A 23,539-nucleotide genomic window follows, 5' to 3' on the forward strand; every position below is an offset into this window, starting at 1 on the left:
TCACAATTTTGTCTGTTTCCCAAGATGGAGTATACTTCAGCAATTTGAATATAATCTCAGGTTTACAGAAGCATCACATCTTTAGAGATCAGAACTGCACACACTAAGCAATCATGAAACACACAATAAGCAAGTATAGGAACAAATTTATTTCAATTTAAAACAGATACCTTGTCATTATGTTTCTCTCTTAGAAGGCGGCAATGATCATAATTCATGTTCATGTTTGAATGAGGATCAGGCAACAGTGGTTGAAACAAATACATGAGACAAAAAAAAAAAGAAATATGGCAGAGTAATGAAAATCAATAATAATACAAATTAAAAAAAGATTCAACTCTTAAGAACTCTGCTTCAATAAGCACATATGAAACCTCACTTGCAAGACAAATTAAACACATGCAATTATAATTTCCCCCAAAATAAAATAAAGTTACAATTTTCTCTTAAATCTTAAATACAGAATAAAGTATTTTGTGTACTTCTAATCTACCTTTTGTTTCGTCTCTGGTGTGTTTGAAAAAAGAGGCTGCCTGGGAGTGCAGCCCTCTAACTGATAATGACCACTGCGTTGGCACTTAGAGATCCTGGCTCTAGAGTGAGGTTGGCACACTCCGTATAATACATCATTTACATTTGGTTTACATGAAAAGAAAACTGCATTTTATACGCCACTACACATTTACCATCAGGTTTCGTTAGATTAAAAAATCAAGTGGTCCTAAAAACAAGTATTTCTGTAATGTTTTCTTATCATACAAAGAAAGAGGAAGAAAGAGCAGGGGAATGGAACCAAAGTTAATAACTTGAACTTCTCAATTTGCACCGTGTCCATGTTGATTTCTAAACAGAAAGGAGATTCCACTGGTTAATTCGCTCACAGGAATGGCAAGTCCAACCCCAACTGTCAAATGGCTACAGAGTAAACTAGGTTCTAATTCTGAGCCAGCCTGCATCTGTTTTGTCCCCCATTTACCTAATACCACTAATTACAAACAAATAAAAGGAAATTCAAGTTACAGCATGATAGCAGAAACCTGTCCAGTCCTTTCACAAACTAGCAGTCATGTACAACAAAAATAAAATGGGAGCATTTGAACTCATTAATCCACACTGTCTACAGTCTTAGAATACATTTCTTCTCAGGTGAGATGAAAGGAAACCCAACTGCAAATACAGGGGAACTGAATAGAGAACCTCTTCTCCTTGGCACCCATACAGCCAGATGGAGCAGATCCGTTAACAGTCTAGCTGTCCACACTGTGCTGCAATTCTGTACTCGCACACAGGAGGTAACATGAACCTAACTTGCAGAGATGTAAACGTACCATATCACTTGTACAAGCCTCTAATCTGCGGTCCAGGGAAGGACAAACACTACTTACTGTGAGGGAACTGAAGCGGTGCTAATTACTGTCCACAGCTAATCAATTATCTATTGATAAGATCTGAAAAAAACACTAAGCAAAAAATGGCAACTCTCACTATTCGCTTCACTTCATAAAACTTGGCCAAAAGCAAACACCTGGTAATGAACTACGCTTTGTTTTTAAATGTGACAAGTGTTTGAGACTTCCTATAGATAAGAACACATAATAATTCACATCTGATACAATATATTGGACAGAGACATGTTAACCACTGTGCCAAACTGAATTTACACTAGCCAATGAACAAACATAAAACGATCCTACATCATATTAGTCCCTTACTGCCCACCACTCCCAAGCTTTAAAACTGCTGTGAGAACAAAGATTATCTGGGAACAAGCGTGAGTGAATTGACTTTGTTCACTGTGACCCTGTGCTATTACCTGCTTGATGCACTGTGATAGCCCTTAATGAGAATGGAGGATAAGTTGCCCGTAGAAAAAGGTAAAGCTTCAAAGACCAAAAGTATATCAGCACATCACTGGCACTAGTAAAGCAAGCCTCAAAAACTGGAAATTAAACAATGCAAACCAACGACAGAACCATGTGATAAATTACAAATAGCAAGCATAGGTCTTCAATCATTGAAGAAAAACAAAGAAAACACCTACGTTCATATTGTACATTGTTCTATGTTCGTATTACAGCGCAGCATAAACTAAAAATAAAAAAAGGAAATACTAGTTTTAATTATTAAACAAAGTGTGAGGGCTGCTAAAGAAACCATACCGTCTGGACATGGAGATGTAATGGCTAGTTCAACTGGAAATATCTTAAGAGAAAATAGAAAGCAGAGAAAGCCCATACTATACCAGACGGTTGTTTTTACAGCAGAGTAGACTCAAGTATGCCCCTGGTTTCCCATGGGAGAGAGGAGCACTTCGACATGACTTAACAAAAGCAGTCAAATCATCCACACCTTCAAACCTGGTCCATAAATTAGATAAATAAAAAAAAATCTTTAATTACTTTTTTTAAACATTTTTATTATCTCTTTTGTCACCATATAGTGTAGAATCTAGCCTGCTCTAGACTCAGTACTAAAGGGCTGTAGTGTCATGTTGGAGTCTAGAGTGACAGGACAGGCTGTGGACGTGCCTATTCTTCAGACTCTTATTCCCACAGCACCACTCAGCCCTGAATGTTTCTCTAATAATAAAGTGAACAAAATCCAGAATCACAGTATCAATACTATCTTAAATTCATACGAAAACAAAACAAAAAAACAGTACATTGTCAAACGAAGTGGATCATTTTTGTTTCCTTTTTTTTGCCAAATATTGTGTACCACAGAGTTTATACAGGAGTGTTTCTGTGTATATGTATTTACAAACAAATATACACAAACAAGAACTTTTGCAGACTTCAGAGTGCACGTGTCCATCAATCTGGGAAATAAAGGTCAGTAATCTCCACTTCATCACTCATAAGCAATCTTCTATAAAACAAAAAGTGACTATACAATAAAAAAGTAAACAGAAATCCTTCCTGTGTTTGATATAATGAACGTCACCATGTCACTCTCAGTATGTGTATCCAATGGGATTGCAGTGACAGCGATTAGATGCCATCTAAGGTGACATTCTTACATTTAATGATCGCACACACTGAATGACAACATGCTGCCCTTACTGATGGCAAAATCAGAGCACAACTTGTATCGAGTGGTAGGGTCATCATTAAAGTCTGAACGTAGTGTGGAACCAGATACTGAGATTGTTAAATGGAAGGTTACAGAGTCTGTCATTCCATACAGAAATCCTCTTGAGGAGGGAAGCAATGTGATCAACATAAAACAAACACAGAAATCTGCAAAGGATACCTATGTCAAGTAAGTTTCTGTTTCCATGTTTTTATTTTTGTATATTTCAGTTTTTGGACATTTAAGGTTCGGTGTTTTATTATCCTGTGTTATTAACCTCTGAGTCACTATTATCCCATAAATAGAAGTTACTATTTTTAAAAATGTTTTAAAAATCTCAGCAAGAGAGATTTTAGATTAGCTTTTTCTCTCCGTCTCGTGCTTTAGTGTTTTGACATATGCATTTAATATGTGTTGCGATTGCCACGCTCACACTGGAGGGTACATTCATGGATGCAAGGTGGAGACTCTTTTCTCCGCCCCCTACCTTCCTGTGTGTAACATCGTATCCTGTTCTGGGTCATGCTGTTCCTCCTTGAGCTCACGGCAGTGTTCCACGCTGCATTTTTGTTGATGGTTTCCTATTCGCTGCTTCCAACTTCCGCTGTCAAGAGCTCAGAAAGAAGGCAGGAAGTGAACTCACAAGCAGGTGTCAACTCAAGAGATTCAAGGGGTTAAACCCCTGACTTCACAAATCCACAGCACCTCACTGGTCTTTGCGGCCCCACTCCCACCCCCTCACACACACACACCCCAATGTCCCCTACATAGTTACTGTACAGCCCATGAGGGTGTATGTGTGCCAGATTAGTGTGGGGGGTGGGGGTGGGGGGGGCAGGGGGGTTTGGGGAAATACTGATCCAAGCTGCCATGAAGGAAGGTGAGTGCCAGCTGTGGCCAGGCAGGTGGGGGATTGACAGGGGAGACAGTGGCGTCTTTAAAACCATTGTAGTGAAAATCAAGAAGAGGATGGGGTCCAATAGGTGTCTGTGTTTTCATGTGTGATTGGTATGTTTGACGCATGTGGAGCCGAGCACAGACTCAGTGAGGTGTGTGTGTTCTATGACGGAGAGGTGTGCTGGTGTGAGCTCACACCAGGTTGTACTCTTTGAGATTGAGCTGCAGGATGGTGTCTTTGACAGCAGCAAACACAAAGCGGATATTCTCAGTGTCCGTGGCGCACGTAAAGTGGGAGTAGATGATCTTGTCGCTGTCGGGATTTAAGTCCACAAACATCTTCAGGATGAACTCCCGCGCTGCCTGAGCGTCTCGCTGGGGACCTATGACACACACACATACACTTACAATGTTGTCTTAACGGCACACAGATTTCTACCTAATAATGACCATCATACTCAATTAAAGCAGCGTGACCTCACATACAGTAATGTGCAGAAGTCTTAGGCACCCAAGATATTTTACATGAAGATTGTCTTATACATAAAATGTGTCTTATGTATTTGTGTAGCAGTATAAAAGTGCTTTGGCACAAAAAATTAAATGGTTTAATCTTTTTATTTCTTTATTTCCTAAAGCATTTTTGCAACAAAAAAAAAGGTTACTTGTGCCTCAAAAAATTACACACAACTATACCCATGCACACAAACGTGCATACTAACACCAGCTCACCATCAAACTCTGGGAAATAGTCAACCAGGTGTGAGTAGGTGATCTTCTCCTCAAGCAGGTCTTTCTTGTTCAAGAACAGGATGACTGAGGAGTTCTGGAACCAGGGATAGGTGATGATAGTCCTGAACAGGGCCTTACTCTCCTCCATACGGTTCTGATAAGAGGGAGCCAGAGAGACTAAGAGTGAGAGAGAAAGATGGACAGAAAGCCAGACAGGAAAGACAGTGCATCATCCAGATATACAATCGATGTTTATGTGTGTGCGTTACCTCGTTGTCAGACTCCACTAGGACCTGGTCGTACTCGCTCAGTGCCACCAGGAACATGATTGAGGTAACGTTCTCAAAGCAGTGGATCCACTTCCTCCTTTCTGACCTCTGACCCCCCACATCCACCATTCTTGAGGGGGAGGAGCCAGAATACGCAGGACCACAAACAACACATCTTAATATCTGTGTGGTTGTGGGCATGCATGTGTGTATTTGTTTAGCACAACAGCTACTTGAAAACAACTGATTTTATATGATGAGGTTTTGTCTTCCCTTCATGTAGGTTGTGATTCCATTAGCGAAAGTGTCCTCAGTAATTCCTAGAAAGTTTCAGAATGTTTGCTCAACTATGTGCTTTAACTTATAAGTAAAAACACTGTCATTCTCATTCAAGACAGATACAGAACCTGAAAGAGCATGAATAGATACTTATATGACCAGAGTCTGGCAAACTTAAAGTAATAGTAAGAAAGGTAATTTTTGCCATGGGCATGGTTGATGACAGCACAGCTGTCAGTTTGCCAAACCCTGCTTGGTGTAGAATACACAAAACACACTTGTGACATGAACACACATTTACAGGATACAAACATGAACAAGATTTATAACCACAGTGAGTGAGTTGTGCCCAACACCATCTTCAGTGATGCATTGAGGTAGATGTTGCCCTTAATCACAGTGTTTAAAAAATCCACACGAGCAAAGCCAACTCTGGACTTCCATCCCACTGGTCAGGGGCAACCTCTATACCCCCCCCCAACCCATGTAAATCTGTGAGACAGAAAGGGTGGAGGTGTATGTGTGTATGTGTTTGAAGCTTAAGACAGGATCAGCCATGCAGCTATGAAACCTTAGTGAAGGACGAAAACAGGTGGAGAGGAGGTAAAAATAATTAAAAGCAAAGGGGACAGAAATAAAAAAAGAGTGAAAAGGAGAGCCAGAAAGGTGGAGGACTGAGTACGGAAGACTGACGAAGGGGGCAGTAGAGTAGAAGAGGATGGGAGGGTGGAGAAGGACATTGACTGCGGGATTCCATGGTTGGGATTGCATGTGACGAGAATGTACAGAGGCAGGTTTCTGTGACCTCGAGCAGAGGGGTGTGGAACACGCCTACACACTGATAGCTCTTATAGCTCCACTGTCAGCATGATTGGACCCCTACTAATAACCATTCTGTTTCATCTCCTTCTCCTTGCCGACTACCTGATCGTCCTGTCAAGGTCAGCCAGTTCTTGTAGGAAAAGTTCATGTCTCAGTTTTATAGCGTATATATCAACTCCTCAAACATGAGATTCTGGACAATCAAGCTCATCAACACCGTGATTCAAAGAACAGATGTTTCTGAGTATGTATAGGATATACATACACTAGGCCGGGTTAGGAAATACATGGTCTCATGTAACAGATGGGATATTAATTTGCAGTTCATCAGTGCCCTCTGGTGGTGGCCCAGTCCACTGGGGTCCACAGAGACCCGGGGCCAATCAGAGCTCTGCAGGACCTGCAGCCCAAAATAACCCTCCTCCAGCGGAGAGGACGACCTCGTTTCTTCTGCCAGGCAGAGAGGAGAGGATAGGAAGAGAGGATTGGGGGAGGAAGAGAAGAGTGGAGCGAGGTGACCCATTTACTGAGACACAAAATGTAGGACTTTGGGCTCATGAGAATGTTAATGTGGGGATGGAGGAGAGTGCAGGAGTGTGCGAGTAAGAACAGAGAAGGTGTGTGTTATGAATGTGCATGGAGACACAGGGGGCGGATATGGGGCATAGCGCTAAACGCCAGCTTTCAGCATGAACTTTATATCCAAGATGGGGGAGGCACAACGTTAATGAGCGGATGGGTTCAGGAGACAAGCAGAACACATGGGATGATTGACTGGTTCACTCGAGTCTCCATATGGAAGCTAAAGCGAGCATCCTCTACCTGAAAATGATGCTTTGCAAGTCGAAGGGGTACTCTATGATCCCAGTGGTGGGGATGCGGACCCTGAGCACGTCCTGCTGGGTGGGCAGATAGTTGGGCTCTGCGATACGGTCCAGATCAGTTAGATAGCTATGAATAGACAATTGGAGAGAGAGAGAGAGAGAGAGAGAGAGAGAGAGAGAGAGAGAGGGAGAGAGAAACAAGGACAACAGTCATATAAAGCGTGACAAGACAGTTACCAAAACCCCCTGCCATTCCAAAGAGTGGATTGGTCTGGTGGATGAGGCTTGGGAGACCGTACCATGTCGAAGAGATACAAGGGTGTTAGTCAAATCATTCACCGCCACTCCCAGACCCTTAGCTTACCTCTGTGAGACCAGAGATTTGTCATCATAGAGAAGCCAACTCTACTTCTGTTTTCTTCACAGGTATCAACTCTTCCATTAAAATAAAGACCTTCCAAGCAATTTCGGTTGTCAAGTTAACAGTTCTAGGGTCTTGTTCAGATAATATTGTTCTCCAGCCCAGTCTCAAAGAGGTTGCTAAGTTGGGACCTGCGTGTGTCACACAAGGACGTGGCAAGGACATCAGTGGGAGCAGCAGAAGCTCACTGGAGGAATACTGGTTAGACAGATGATGTCATAGAGGAAACCAGGAAGCGGGCTACTTATGGGGACTGTTTCAGTTCCAAACAGTTTCAATAGATCCATCTCTTTGAAGAGTTTCATGGAGCTCACAGCGCAGAGGCCATACACAGGCCACCTGTAGAATGAGGGTCTATGACGTCACCTTTTAACCTTTCCTGGTCAAGGTACCGGATAGGACCGGGCCAGCTTCCCTTGAGACATCCAGAACTCATCTAGGTCCTGGGCACAAGCAAACGTTACCCCCTAACCACACGTCAGGGGTCAGGATTATCCTCCCTCGACTCTAATCTCTGCCAGAGGAGTGGACAATTGCCTGGCCCAGGAGCAGTGGGCAGGGGGCAGCCTCTGCCTGGTGCCTGATGCAGGGTTCCTCTTACTGGGCATCTACCTGAAGATGCAGTTCTCCAGGTCAAAGGGGTACTCTATAATACCGGTGGTTGGAACCCGGACCCGTAGCACATCCTGCTGGGTGGGCACATAGCCTTCGGCCGTCACACGGTCAATATCAGTAAGGTAACTGGAGACACACACATACACTTTTATTTGGGTAGCCGATGACTCAAACTCATGCATGTGTCAGACATCTTCAAAGACACCGATGCAGAGTCCATACACGCACACACGTATACACTCACTCCCACGCCAGACCTAGGGGCAGGAATTATACAGTATTAGGTTGTAATACACTCAACCTACAGCCAGGGGGCAGAGTGAGGTGATGCAGTGGCTCAGCTTTAATCTAATGTTTGAGTCTAGTAGCTCATCTTCACATCGAACACCAACCACCTTCCACTTTCGAATACAGCCTAGAAAGCATTCTGCACACATGCAACTCAGTTGACCACATCCATAACAAGTTAAATGTGCAGAGGTTTTCCCGCTTGCATTTGAGGGAGCGGTGTACGTCTGAGATAATGCTCCAAATCTCTGGAGTAGAGTCAATTGAATGACGAGCACAGCACAACGTAAGCCAAGCACAGACACACACACAGACACACACAATATTCCATGTACACACATGAAAGCACCTTTGCAAATAACACCACCAAAGACTGTACACACGTAACACACACACTCACGCGTAAGCATAAGCAAACATGCAAGCAAGCACACACACCATTTGCATCACCTGTCTCACCAAACTCTCACACATGCACATAAACACAGATGAGCTGTACGTATGCACACACACAAACACCCACTCACAAGCACATACTATTTGGTGGAGTCAGAGAGCTGGTACTCTCTGCGGCGGTCATAGGCTTCCTGTATTCCTGGATCAGCCCACAGGGTCTTGATGGCATTGATGTACGGATGGTCAAACCCAGATACCTTCTCAATGTCCACCTCCTTGACCAGCATGGCATTAGACTGCAGGGACAGAGGAATGAAGGGGGGGGGGGGAGAAGTAAAAGAGGAAGAAGGGAAATTTTAAAAATAGGGATGAGGGATGTTAATCTGTGCTTGGTTCAGTGTGCCACATTAACTCACCCGGTTTTGCTCGTATTTGTAAGGGATCTTGAGGTTCTCACAGGCACGGATCATGGACTGCATGGAGGTAAAGATGTTCTGGTAGACCAGCCTGGTGAAGCCCCTCTTATCCTCGTCTGTGTAGCCCGCCCCGTGGATGATCCTCATCTGCTTAATAAACGTGCTCTTTCCACTCTCTCCTGTGCCTAAAAACACCAGCACAGCAGACCGTCAGAGGGGACCAAAACAGAGCAGGGGGGAACATATAACAGCACACACATTGAATGCAGCACAGCTGAAGGGAGAACACAACAGACTCCGAAAAGAGGAACCAGTAAACCTATAGCATTCCAGAAATTAATTGTCTTGGTGAAGGAGACAGACAAGGGGATGAAAGCGAGGGAGTTCAGTCTAACAGTTTGAAGAGGAATTCAGAGAGGACATCTCCATTAGAAGAAGTGTGGCATTCTTCAAGTCCAACAAAAATGTCTCACAACGCAAACACTTTCCAAACATGGACCAACCAACAAGCTTCTCATCTTCACCACTGGCTACTCTGGCCCTGACCAGCACCAAGCACCCTCACCCTTGCTCCTCTTGACATAGGAAATATGCATCTATTTGACCCCAAAACAGAGTGGACCTCAACAGGGTCTTTCCAGGATTACAAAACCTAATGGGCACCGCACAAACCTAAATGGGTTATGCTAAACTAAATGCTGTCTAATGTCAAAGGTTATTTGTCTTTTTTAAGGCAGGGCAGGGGAAGGACGGAGGATCTAGGAATTAGAGGATGGTTGGAGAGTGACAAAGATGGCATAGAACATGAAAACAGCCCCGTCAATGAGCAACATGGCTCTCTATATAGTCTCTGATTCAGTTGTCAACTACAACTGCGAGTTCTGTTTTCTTTAGCACTGTGAAGGGTTTGTCTTAATCAGTCTACAGTAGGTTAAGTTTACGAGGGTGGCATGGTGTGTTTTTAGAAGGAGAAGGTCCATAACACAATAATAACACAGGCACACAGTCAGGCAGACATATACACATAGGTAAGCCATTTGAACAATAGACTTCCTTGGTAAATTCTACATTGCTAAACAAGTGTGTGACAATTCTGTTACAGGCCCTGCATTTTTGAAGTTGTCAAGTATTTCTCTTACCATCCTACTAGTTTTGCTTTGTTATAGGGTTTGAGCTAGTAACCCATATTTCATTCCCTCACTCTCCCCATAACCAGAACCTAACCTTAACCCGCAGGGCACTGGTCCACTGCCAGTTAAATCCTCAATTTCTCATCAAATCAAATGGACAGGGATCCACAGTATGTGCAAACTGAAAGAGAAGCAGAAGACAGAAGAACACACACCACCTACATTCAAGCATTCAAGGTTTTTGAAGAGCAGCCATATTTTGGTTGCCATGGCAACCTCTCCTCTATCCCTCCGTTTTGTTGCAATTTTTTCTCTCACTCACTCAATCTCTCTTTTCTAGAGGATAGTAAATATAACTATGATGCCCTCAGGCTCCCTCTTCCCTCCCTTCCCCCCACCCTACACCACTCCCCTCTCTTCATCCCTCCGGTCCTCTCACTGTTCCTTCACTCGCTACTGTAACTGGAAGGGCCTTCTCTCCTGCAAGTCTTTAAGGTTGGAGACCGAAGAGCAGGAAACTGCCACCCTACTATCTACTGTCGGGCCAGGCAGCTGGCTCCCTTCCATCAATCAAGTCATGCAGAAACAGTGTATCTGATAACCATGGCCACTTATAAGTATTTGCATCTTTATTCAAAACATGTTTCTATTGTTGTCCTTATCTCTATGTCCCCAAACATGTTGCATTCACTAATTGTCACCTGGAGAGGAGGAGAGGGGATCCACAAGTACAGGTTATATATCATTTTGCTGGTGCCTGCAGTGTAGAAACAGAGCAGACAGCCTAAGTGAAGCAGCAGGAGGATCACTTACTAAATGTCTGATTTATTTCTCGTGACCCCGTCACAAGATCATTCTCCACTCTCTCTCCCTCAGCTGTGTCACTTTCCTCTTCTTCCAGACAACACACCATATGCCTGTTTCAATACTCCCAGTACTCCTACCCACCCCAACCCCACCAATGTCCCTTAAGGAGGAAATATGCCTCCCTATTCTCAAACGATTCCCTGTCCGGCATTTTGGATATCCTAACTTGAATCTGGTATTTTCTTTTTTTGGAGGATGATCTAGAAAAAGAAGGTCACGTTTTAATAGCTCATACTACTTAGGTTTGATAACACTTCTTTCCAGATAGCAGAGAGGGAGAGAGAGGCATAGAGGGATCTTAGATTACGCCCCCGATGCAACAGTGCAAAGTAAACTACACTGCAGTGTGCCCACACACACACACCTATGCAGAAGTCAACGAGTTGCCAGGAGGATACTGTGTACAACCATGCAAGTTGTACACAGACAGACATAACACTAACACCTGGTGTAGACTTATGGCTCCAGGTTGATATGTTCACTGATGTATTGTCACACTAGGTTTTACCTTAAAGGGGTGGGGGATCGGTTGTCTATCGCTTGTTGGGTGGCCGCCTTAGCTGAAAAGTGCTGAAGGGAAACCCTGGGGTATGCAACATTGGTGGGCCTGAAAATGGCCTGGGTGCTGTTCTATCGCCCTAATGCAACCCTATGAAATAGCCCTAGAATTAAACGAGAGGTTTTCTCCCTCTTATGGAATGCTCATGAATATCTAGATGATGCGCGCTGGTTGGTTGGTTTACAACGAGCGAAGCTGTGGAGCAAAGGCGCAACATAGCCAAACATGCATCGTGAATTGTAGATTCACATGACAACACAGGTTATTTGTTTGAATGAAACACAGTCAGGAAATTGAAATGACATTAGCCCCATTGCCAATAAACTAAATCACACATTCTACCTATGCTAGATACAGGATACTTTAGCATTGCTAATAACTGTTTGCAACAAAATCATATTTACAGCCTGCGGTTGTGATGAGCATACGGTCGGATGTGTATGTAAATGTTAGGGCGTGACAAAGGTACAGACCAGAGCCAAAGAAAGTGGAGTTTTGGAAACTGCGCATATTACAGCGGCAGTTTCTAAGTGTGAGATTTTTATAGGAAAGAGGTGTTAATGGACTTTGAGGTTCACTGAATGTCCATTTTACCCACCGAACTGTCGTTATTCAACTATGGTAAACTCGGTTTTGCATTCAATGACCCCTTTAAAGATGGCTGACCAGGCAGGATTTCACAACCCTTTCATTGGCTAAATGATGTCAACTTGTAACAAGAGAAAAACTGCTGATGACTGTGACACCCCTGCTGGATAGGCCTGTGTGTCTGGCTATCTGCACAGATTTTCTCTGTCTATGAACTTGGTTGTCCAGATTTATCAGCTATGGAAATCCTGAAAGATATTTGCATCATAGTAAACATGCACGCAAATGCACATGGTCAGTTAGGATAAACGGTGTCTGCATGCGTGAGGTGCCAGTCTGGCTCTGTCGCTGGCAGGTAGTGCTGGTTAAGCAAGGAAAGGGAGCAGAGTCAGCCACCAAGTCAAAGAATGCACACAAATACACAATGCCAACAAACTGTCTACAAAGAGATCCTGTGGTCAACCTCAGGGCATAGATGTTACCTTTATTTTGGTGTCTCAATTTGGCAGACCTTCTACAAGCTGCAATTATTTCAGCTTTAAACAGTACTCCCTCCTGTATCTGGGCAAAATGGTTGCTTTGCACTGAACGCATCTCAGCTTTGCTGAGTGCTCAGTCCGCGTGGGTGTGATAGAGGAGCAAATTACGCGAACACGGTATGGCGCGTGCACACGCACACACACACACCTTAGTTTGACCACCTTCATATGCCTCAACTACATCTGTTTGGCAGTGAGTGTGCACTTAATGCTCTGTGTGAGTGGGTGGGAGTGAGCAGCAAATCAAATAGTCCTTCATAAAAGCCCTGGATCTTCATCCTGCACTGGTGAGGCGTGCTGCAGTGACATGCTGCTATTAGCTGCTGTTCAGCTACTGTGACTGGCCCCCTTCTCTGGGGCCTTGACATGGGACATATCCAGATTGGCAGAAACAGAGAACAGGAGCTCCGGGGTAGAGAATGACTGGGACGAAAAGGGAGAATAGGACGAGAATCAACAAAAAGGAAAATCGAGTCTGACAAGAGAGGAGTGGAATAAGTCAGGAAAGCTAGACTTCAGCAGGAGGAAGAGTGGAAAGAATGATGGAGCTTGTAGACTAGGATTTAGTTGAGAACCAGGCTGTGTATGCTCCATCTGAAAGCAGAGCAGCAGTAGGCCTATATGGGACAGTTACCATGTAGCTTCCTTATACACCCCCACATCTCAAGAGACCTACAAATGACCCCATTTAGCAGTGTGAGAGCATCTTATTCTCATGTGTAAAATGACAGAAACACCATGCAAATTGGAGAAAGTGAGAAATAGGAGGGTGTGTACTCGGCATCAACAGCAAATGTTGTGTGTCATGGCTGGAACTCGGCTGGCACTCCTCGGGCCAGTGGCAAGCACACGTAAACACACACACACACAAACCTTTGAAAGGCGAGCAGCACCTAGGAAAATATCTACATACAAGATTTCGGCTAATGAGGCTACACTCCACTTCCCTGGCATTAAGGGATTGAACACACATTCTCTCCTTCCCTCTCTCTGAAACGGACATGCACACAGCTGAACAGCGCAGAAATGGCCTTATATGATCAAAAAAAGACAGTTAGCCAGAGGGGGGAGGTCAGCACCTCAGTCCTACCCAGACACTTCCAGCTTCCCAATCCGCAGCAGGCTAGCCATAAGGAGTTACCAGGTAACCAGACCACGCTCACTTAAATCACACTGTTCATGTGACAGTATGATTGACAGCTAATTGAAAAACTTGATTCTGTAACATGCAGGTAACAGACAAGACTGACAGAAGCACTAATAGGGCAGGCAAATGAAACTATTGACATATTACACAAAATGTTCCACGGATAATGATGATAAATTTTGATTTTAAAACCCCATGTAGGAGTTTTTAAAAACCCTACATGGACAGCCAATCGTACAACAGAATCAAACATATGGTTGACGCATGTTTCCGGCCGGAAAATCGTGAGAGAGATGCAGATTGACACCCTTCAAGTCTACTGCGTAGGCTCCTGCAAAAACATATGGAGTAGCAACAGTGGCTATAATAGTAATAGATATGTTATGATCAGTGACCTTTGCACTTTTGTAAAGCTCTCTCTTGGAAGTCGCTTTGGATAAAAGTGTCTGCTAAATTAATAAATGTAATTATGCGAGATAATAGTCATTGTTTCCCATACATTGATTTATTTGTGGCAGCCACCCACAACAAAATTGATCGCCACAAGTGTGTGGGTGTATATGTATAAATATAGTGCTGTCAAGTAAACGCGTTATTAACGGCGTTAACGCAAACCCATTTTAACAGCATCACATTTTTTATCGCGAGATTAACGTTGTTTTTGGCCTCGCAAACTTTGTAGTTTTTTTTCACATGCTGTTGCAACAACTACTGACATTAGAAAAACTGCAACACCACACCGGATCTAGTTAGACCGGAGAACAAAACAACAGGCACGCCGCACACACTTGTTTGGGCTTGTGAGCCGGCTAAAGAGTAGCAGGCTGATGTTACGTCTTGAGTGGATGGCGAGTGCGAGACGATGAAATGGAATGGTGAGTTGAATGGAAAGTTTACTTAAAAAGTTGCCAAATGGTTCCATTGACAAGACCAAAGTGATCTGTGTGTTTTGTTGTTGTGAATTGAGGATTCATCACAGCACATCCAGTCTGAAATACCACTTGATGGCCAAGCACACAGCTGATGCAAATTCTCCACCCCCTCGTCAAAGCCAGGCAATTGCAATGTTGTTTTTCCAATTTAAAAATACATTTGCAACAACCAATCTGATCCACTTTTCCATGTTGATAAGAGCATTAAAATTGGAACAAAATAAGAGGACAAAAAGAAATCAAGGGACATTTAGAATAGATAAAAATGTGCAATTAATCGTGAGTTAACTATGACATTATTGCATTTAAATATTTTAATCATCTGACATTACTAATATATATATATATAGATATATATATATATATTTTATTTTTTTAGTGTTTAACATGGCAAAAAAAATAAAAAATCATTGTAGAGCTGCGCGCAGCACATTGATTTGCTTAGCCCCTTCTTGCCCTGCTCGCGTTCTCCCACTCACAACTGACCCGCCAGTGAATAGCCCCCTTTCACTGTGCACGCTCAGAATCAATGCGAGGGACGAACAGCTTTTTCCGAGAATTGGTAGGAAAATATATTCGGAGTTTACGAACGGTTTGTATCATAAATCTCTGCACAATGTGTCCAAAACGGATACATTCAAGTTAAATATAAATCAGGAGCGTAAACTCATCAGGGATGAAAAAGGTGACAAGGATCCGAACCCCCTTGGGGTCCATAGCATGCTCCTCTGGGATGGAGATATATATATATATATATATATATATAATATTACATATGCATAGTCAGTGAACACAAATGAATTTGAGGATTATAGGTCACATGACCAAAAGGCTATTGAAGTTTGAAGGTTTATTTTGTATAAAGCATTTTTTTACAAGATAAAGGCTTTGCAGCATGAATGCATACATCTTCAACAGTTAAACATTATTTTGACGCTCCTAGTTCATGTTGTGGAGAAGCTATTGACTTTTGAAACGTGTAATTGTTGATGGTCCCTAAACATACGCGTTCTTCAGACAGCCGAAAGCATTGGCTAAGCGGCCAGTCGTAGAGGTGCTAACACCGGTAAAAAAAAAAAAAAACACAATAGGCTACTGGGCGTCCCAATATCTGTTGAATATCGAACTTCAAACCAACTTTACCACTGTCATTCACCAGCCTAAAATACAATACAATCAAATCATCTCTGTCCATGACTGCACCTTTAGCTTGCTCTGGGTAGCCCCACACAGGTATAGCAGAACTGCCCGCAATATAGTTAGGCTACGTCGTTATCCCCAAAATAGCATTTTGTGGCCACGAATTTCAGATGTCATTTCTGGGGCTCTGGGAGTTACAGACCCGAAGACTCGAAATAGCGTTTGTGTCATGTTGACATTGGTTGGCCAAACAAGCTTGAAAACAATATTAATGACAGCTTGCGTTCAGTAGTACAAGTAGTAAGATATAAACAATGTTTCTTCATTTAACAAAGTCTGAACACAGCAGACAGCATTATTAGCAGTATTGAAAATCCTCAGAGTTGCTGGCCCAGAGTGTGCACTTTCCGCGGCATGTGTTGTTGCTAGCAACTCAGGATGGAAACGGCTAACGTGATTCCTTTAGTTAGTGTTCCCAACGTATTTAATTTTTGGTGTGACAGGCTTTGCACATCGCATGCGATTTATCCAGTTTGTGCTTCCCAGCCTGTTGGTAAAATCTGAAATAAAGTTCTATATCTCAGTTTGTAAAACGCTTGGAGCGTTTTTAAGGATGATCTCACAACCACCCTCAGTCATTTTGCTCTGGCACAGTGGCACCTATGCGAATCGCGACAAATGTCGACAGGTAAATGAGACCCAGACGAGACTAGTCTATCATAGGTCTAGATGAAACGGGTTAGGCTACTGAGAATGTTATTTTTCATTTGAATGTTTATGCTACGGCCGGAAAATTAATGAGTGACATCATTATTATATTATAATCGTTTATGGTTGGCCACTGCATCGATGCAGCACCGTCCATGTCCACATCGCGATGCATCAATTATTTGATTACCTGTCCACTGGTGAAAGTGTCAATAATGGGCATGTGAGCATCAGAATTGTACCACAGAGCAATGGAAAAAAGTGGCCTGGTCTGGTAAGAAAACGTGAAAAGTGTGCGTCGCTTGACTGAGGAACACATGGCACCAGGATGCCCTATGGGGAAAATGGCAAGCCGGCAGAGGCACTATGACGCTCTGGGCAATGTTCTGCTGGGAAACCTTGGGTTCTGCCATTCATGTGGATGTTACTTTGTACCACCTACTAATAGAGATGGGCAATAGGATTAATACATTGCCAATCGACATATGTACGTACCAGTGTGATGCACATGTGCCTTGCTGATGCACATTAATAAGGCTAGCTTCTGGTTTCTTTAGGATTTTAGCCTAAAGGATTTAGGATTTATTTTAATTTGTTATATTCGATATTTTCCGATTTTAAATAGTCGTCAGAATTATTGTGATATTATCAATAATATTCGATATATCGCCCAGCCCTACTGGGCATCTACAGTCCAGCCCTAATCACACAGGGCCAAAACCTCTAATTTCAGTACAAAGGCCTGGAGAATGTGGTGCAGCACAGTCAAACACCAAGTGGTGGTGGTGCTGGAGAAGTTCACCTGGATGTTGAAAACTGTAGAGTTTCAGTGGCCTTCACTTTACTGCCCACAGCAGCTGAGGCCACAGCTCCCAAGCTTTTGTGTTTTGACCAAGTAGAGGCACACTGCTGATCTGTGGAGCTTCCTGCTGCTATGGCCTGATATGGCCCTCGGGCCCAGACCAGACCCTGGGCATCAGTGCATCACTAGGGGGAGAGGGGGCGCAGTGAGGGAGAAGGAGGAGATTTGGTATGATGATGAGACCCTGTGGGTTAGATTGTGTAACACAGAAGCAGCTAAATGCCCCCCCTAAAACGACCTTACGCCCCCTTCAAAATATGACAAAATATAATTAGGCTATATATTCCAAAAAAACACAAGATAGAGTTGTATTAACACATACAAGCAATTCACTTCTTGCTCGTCACCTCAAGTTTAATGAATTAGTGACTAAAGTTAGTGCAAGGTTGCCTTTGTTATATACACCTAGGCCCTGTACTACGAAGCAAGTTCAACATGTCCGGGATAAATTATCTTTATCTTGCTTCACTAAGCCCAACAACTGCAATCGCACTAAGCAGTATTGCGAAGGTGGTTATCAACTCCTTAACTCAACCCAGGTTTCCTCAATTGAGCGATAAGCGCATTCACATAAATTGGGGGTTTTGCAAAATATGAACAATTACAAACATGGACAAGTCTACAAGCACCATACTACACACAAGATGAGCAAACTAAAATTGTAAACAAATACCAAGAGTTGAAAAGCATAATTCAAGCGAAAAGCAACACGGTTGCTGCTTCCAAAAAAAGAATGGAATGTTGGCAGAAACTTACATACTCTATGAATGCATAGTTAATGGCCTTCTCAATATCACTCATTAAGGCAGTAGTAGATCTGACTCTAAATACAATAGTGTTCTCCATCCAATTAGATCCACGGGTTCTTCGACAAATGGCGATGCCATTTTTCAAGACGATTTTGGTTGGTCAGTAGGCGGTGCTTTTATATGTGTTGATCTGTTATCTCGAACATAACCGGATACGGAGCAGGTTAAGTGTGCAGCATGAGTTACCATGGTGATCTATCCTGGTAAGAAGTGAACCATCTTGTGACACTGAAAGTTAAATATGAAGTTACCTCACTAACCCTACATCCGGCTTCATAGTATAGGGCTCTGATTGCCTGTCGATGAGTACACTAGACCCACTGGCAACTACAACATTTTTGTTAATTTGACTATTTGCTCCACACAAGGCTCAGTGAGGTGCTGTGAATAGCATTTACTTCCTTGCATACTATGCTATGCTAGCTATTTTCGAATGGCAACATACTGACGTTGCTCATCCGCAAGTGCCCTAATAAATGAATAGAATGGGGTTTGGTTCTCTTGCTAGACTACCTGTTTGCGCTGCCAGGTATCTCCCACTGCCTTGCGGGGCCTGTCACATAACTTCCATTGAAAATAAATGGTGGGCAAAATGTGTCAACTGCCCCCCCTGGAAAAAATCATAGGGGAAACACTTCAACCTATGGAACAAAGTGCCATGGAGATGTAATCTCCCCTCTGGGCTCTGATACACTGCAGTCACTGGAAGCATATATGGGAGACAGGGGATACCTGAAGTTCCTACACCCGTGTGAGGGGAAGGCTGAGGGGATCATCGGAGTCAGTGACATCTGCGGCTGTGTTTAACAAAGCCTATTAAAACCTGGACTAATCCTGCCTTACACGTCCTTATCCAGGCTTCCAGTGACAGCCTTAACTCACTTAGGATAGGCCATTTACAGCATGGCTGATCACGGCTCATGCAAACACACACAAACCATTCACATCGACACACACATTTGAAGACATACACATTTATGTACACACACAGAACGGATTCAACATATTGAGATGAGATTATTCAATTTCATGATCCTAAAAATGGCCAATTATTGTCCTCTAAAAAAAAGCAGTGTAAAGTTTGACTTGACTGAACGAAGTTTACAGAGCAGCACCCAGACAACCAAGTTGTCAGAGCAGTAACCAGTTTGAAAATTCTCAGTAAAAGGTAACATTGGGGACTAGGAATAGCAGACTAAAAAGAATACAATATTAAATCCTAGATCTGGTGTGGCCTACTTCTCCTTGCAGAGCCAGTCAGCAGGGAAATGAACAGAAGGAAGCCACATGTCAGGTAACCTGGGTTGTGTTTGGTGGGCTAGAAACAGGAGCAAACGTTTTGAAACAAAGGAGGTAACCTAGATAGACTTAATTGTCCTCAAAGAGGATAATTTGCTTTTTAAAACCCACTTTACTGACACATTAAACACAGGTACTGACATTTTGACTATAGTGGATCAAGTAGCTTGCAGAAAATACATTACAACTAATTCACAAAACCCCATTTGTATGTTTGATCAAGTGTTACCAAAGTGCAAGAACAGGAGTGCAGATCAAAAAATAGGTAGGCCTAAATGCACCAAAGACTAAGAAGAGCATTCTACCCCAACTACATCTCTCGACAAATGCTTTCAAAATGTGCAGTGTTGCCCATCCTTTTCACTGGCCAAGAACAACCTGTTCTAGAGTGTTTTACTCTAGAGTCAATAATAGAATTAAACACTGAGTTTCCCACAAACACACTTCCTGGTCCTGCTATGACATAATGAGGTCCCCTTGTATTGTCACTGCACGGGTATGTGGGAAGGATGGTTAGGCACTCTTAACCAGCACTAAATATAAAATAAATCTGTCTTAAAGGCAGGGAATCTGTCAAGAACCAAAGGAGAAAAAGTTATATGGCAAACAATAGCTACCATTTTAGTCAAGGGGCCCATACATTCTCATTGTACATTTGGTCCATCATGGATGCCTCAAAGACTTAAATCTGCAACGCCACAAACATATTCTCAACTTGCTAACTATCTTGCCTGGATAATAAAAAACAGAGCACAATCTTACAATCGCATATGTGCCTTGGTGCCTTAAACAACTATGTTGCAAGCACTTTGTAGCTAGCTACGTTTAAATACCACCATGTATGACATCTAGCCTAACGTGTTAATGATAAAGTAAGTGAAGACTCCCTAATATCAGTGTTGCAAGCTAAACAGCTGCCTACCTAGAATATATAGTGCTTCTGCTATATATCTTGCTTGCGTGAAGATTGTCAATGTGTCTTCGATCACACCACACGTAAAATTGTAGAATAAGCTTGCTTAAATGTTGTCGTTAGATAACGAAGCTAGATTGCACGTTAGCTGTTTGAATGCTACCTAGCTAGCAGTAGCTAAACCAACCAGGTCGAGAAGGCCAGGCTAACATTTTAGCTAGCTAGCGTTAGCAAACGTACATCTAAATTGAGAACATCGATCAAAGACTGGAAAATGCAGATGACAGTATGACTTGCCGAGAAGTAGTAATTTCAGCTCTCTCCTTGAATCCCGTTTGTCTCGACGGAGTTGCTTGTCGATTTCGGCATTGATTCGTTTCGACTCCTTCGCCTCTTCGCTAAGGCAGCAAGCCATCATGGACTCCAGAGTCATCCTCCTGGTTTAGGCAGCCCGGTTTTAGACGGGACCTGATGATTACACCGATCTACCTGTACAAAATTCCGAATCCCAATCTCTGCTCCGATTTGGGGCGAGGTTGTGGTAAAAGGGTCTAGATAGGAATGGGGGAGGGGAATGTGGGGCCTCGCTGTTAAGTTGTCCCCTTGTTGAAAACCGTCCGACTTCGCCAGTATATTCTAAATAAATCACGGGGGAATCAGGGAAGAGGGGGTAGTGTCAAAACGGAGGGCCTCTCCCTAGATGTTCGGTCCACTCTAGTCTTATCTTAGATTATTAAGGAAGATGGCTACTGCTTGAGGGCAATTTGCAAAAAAAAAAAAAAAATGCTTGTTAATTTCTGTCGTTTGATTTTCTCTCTCTGCCACCCTGGTCCAATGCAGTCTTCCGAGTCCGTCCCTCAGAAAATGGGACAAACTACTGGTACTGGCTGCACAGTCGCGACATCCAACGGCAACAAACTAGACCCCAAGACACGATCATTTATCTAGCAAAATGTACATGATTGACATCCATATGTTTGGAGCGAATAAATGGCACCGTTCTCACCACAAGGTGTATCCTCTTTTCCTGGCACACTTAGCCAGCTATACAGCTTAACGATTTGCTCTTCCTTCTAGCTAGCCAGCCAATGTCGTCGCTTGCGCCTTTGAAAATGTGTCAAACCCACCGCCGTGTGATGCTGTGAGGAATCAAACCTGGTCAGTCTGTAGAAGCAGCACTACATTTGTCCGGCTACCGTAACGAAGCTAGCAAACGAGACAGTTTTTGGATTACATTCCATTTATTTGTGATTTGATTATTAATGAGCTAAATACGTTTTACTACCAACCGCTAAACGAATGTTACAATATTGTGCAAGCGGAGTTAGCACTGATTAATCATTTTGTCTTGCAAGCGGCTTCCATTAAGTGTAGATCACTGCGTGCCTAAGCCTTGGCACAGTCTTATTTAATGACAAGTTAGGCCTACTTAGCAAAAACAAGTGAGTGACAGAGGAGGGGTAGCAAAGGACAAGTTTGGGGCAGGACAATTGAATGAACGGGGTTCTTAAAGTGGGCTTTGAGATGAGGTCGCAGCAGCTCTAAATGTTGTGTTCAGAGATTGTTGGTCATTAAAAAGAGGGTCGAAGTTCAGTCATTTTCCAAATGGTTTTCCAATGGTATTATAACCGTGTGTAGGCCTACCCTGTACGTTTTGTTGGCTGCAATTAACAGCTGATTAGGCACATCATGATCGGTTATAGTCTTTAAACGCAGAAGTGTAATAGCTTATGATTCAGGCTATTCATGACCACTCCGTCCAATACAACATTTCAATGAACTCAATACACAAGCAACCGACATTTGGAGTATGAGTAGCCTACCTGAAAGGTAAGAACATTAGTGGAACTCTACTGGCATCTGGTGTCCATAATTCTGAAATGGCTACCGCATCTCGTTCGTCAAGCGGCAGTAGCTGTCTAGTCAAGGGTGGCGAAACGACCACTGCCAGGTGCCCTCCAATCATCCAGATTTGCATTTGTGTATGAACATGATCCATAAACAGGCTCGGAGTCCCATGCAAAGAGAAGTTGTTGCATTAACATTAGTTTGAGTGGCCCTGTGTTAAAAAGTTAGCAACCACAGAATTTTGGTTAATTATTGTTCAAATGATCTCATTTAAGATGCATGTCACAAATGTTAAAGATCCTGTAAAGTGGAATAGAAAATTTTAATTCATCACACCACAGAAGAATGTGTTGTTAACTACCCAGCCAAATTCGAATGAAAAAAAAACCCCGACATGTAGGCTATAGGCCCAGGCTATGTTAAATTAGGCTTTGAAATCTTGAGAATCAGCAGTCTTCTCTGCTTGAGACTTGGGGGGCGCGCCTGAAGGGAGCTGAATCTCCGCCCCCTCGAATTTACTGAATTTAGCAACAACAGCAACACTAGCTAAATCAATTGCATATACTGTATATAACAGGCCTACCTGCAGTCTCTGAGTGTTTTATGTGTTTAATACTTTGTCTTTGCATCGTACCAGCTGAGTAACAGAATGCAACCGTCTGTGATCTGACGTAGATTGGTTGCTGTGACGTAGATCGATCGGGTTTTGGCTCCGCCTAATCACCTTATTCCGCCCCACCCACATTTTTCATCTTTTTGCACTTCCTTGTATTGGTACTTCCGGTTTACCGGGGATATCATTAGGTGCGTTCGACATGACCCGACTTCATGCGGCGCTGCAGCCGGCTGACTTGAAACTGAATTCTGGTTAAACCTAGTTTATACTTATGTCGCCGACACTTTTGAAATGGTCGCAGACGAAGAAAAAAAAGTGTCGCTGAAGCTGCTGCATTTATACTTCGGCAAACACGTAGCTATGGTTATATTGTTTACGCTTTGTAGCCTAGGTGATCGATCGGAGAAAATTGGCTGTAGCTAATTTTGACAGGCATTATAAAGCCCAATTTATACTTAGGTCGCAGACACTTTTGAAAAGGTCGCCGACAGAAATGCCGCCACGGTCGACACTTTTAACCGTCGCTTGAAAGTGTCGCCTACCAGGAGAAA

General features: G+C 43.1%; 1 protein-coding gene across 5 annotated transcripts; it reads right to left on the minus strand.

Moving 5' to 3' along the window:
* Positions 1-130: 130 nt before the first annotated feature.
* On the minus strand, positions 131-23,468 carry LOC146299399 (guanine nucleotide-binding protein subunit alpha-11). Of its 5 annotated transcripts, none has more exons than XR_014735187.1 (8): positions 20,822-21,819; positions 9,032-9,216; positions 8,757-8,911; positions 6,894-7,022; positions 4,971-5,100; positions 4,702-4,855; positions 3,560-4,352; positions 131-2,357 (listed from the first exon to the last, which is right to left on the minus strand). XR_014735187.1 is itself a non-coding variant. In XM_084684538.1 (8 exons), exons 3-8 carry the CDS (start codon positions 9,176-9,178, stop codon positions 4,162-4,164), a joined length of 906 nt encoding a protein of 301 aa, XP_084540664.1. In that variant the 5' UTR covers positions 9,179-9,216; positions 22,348-22,530; positions 22,956-23,468; the 3' UTR covers positions 131-4,161. The 5 variants fall into 5 exon arrangements, 4 of the variants coding, with proteins under 4 accessions (XP_084540664.1, XP_084540665.1, XP_084540663.1 ...); XM_084684538.1 differs by lacking the exon at positions 20,822-21,819 and adding exons at positions 22,348-22,530; positions 22,956-23,468 and having other exon boundaries at positions 131-4,352; XM_084684539.1 differs by adding an exon at positions 7,929-8,057 and having other exon boundaries at positions 131-4,352; positions 20,822-21,846.
* Between the last annotated feature and the right edge of the window lie 71 nt (positions 23,469-23,539).

This window comes from Hypomesus nipponensis, chromosome 3, assembly GCF_054491055.1.
Source record: "Hypomesus nipponensis isolate SF chromosome 3, ASM5449105v1, whole genome shotgun sequence".
Taxonomy (NCBI): Eukaryota; Metazoa; Chordata; class Actinopteri; order Osmeriformes; family Osmeridae; genus Hypomesus; species Hypomesus nipponensis.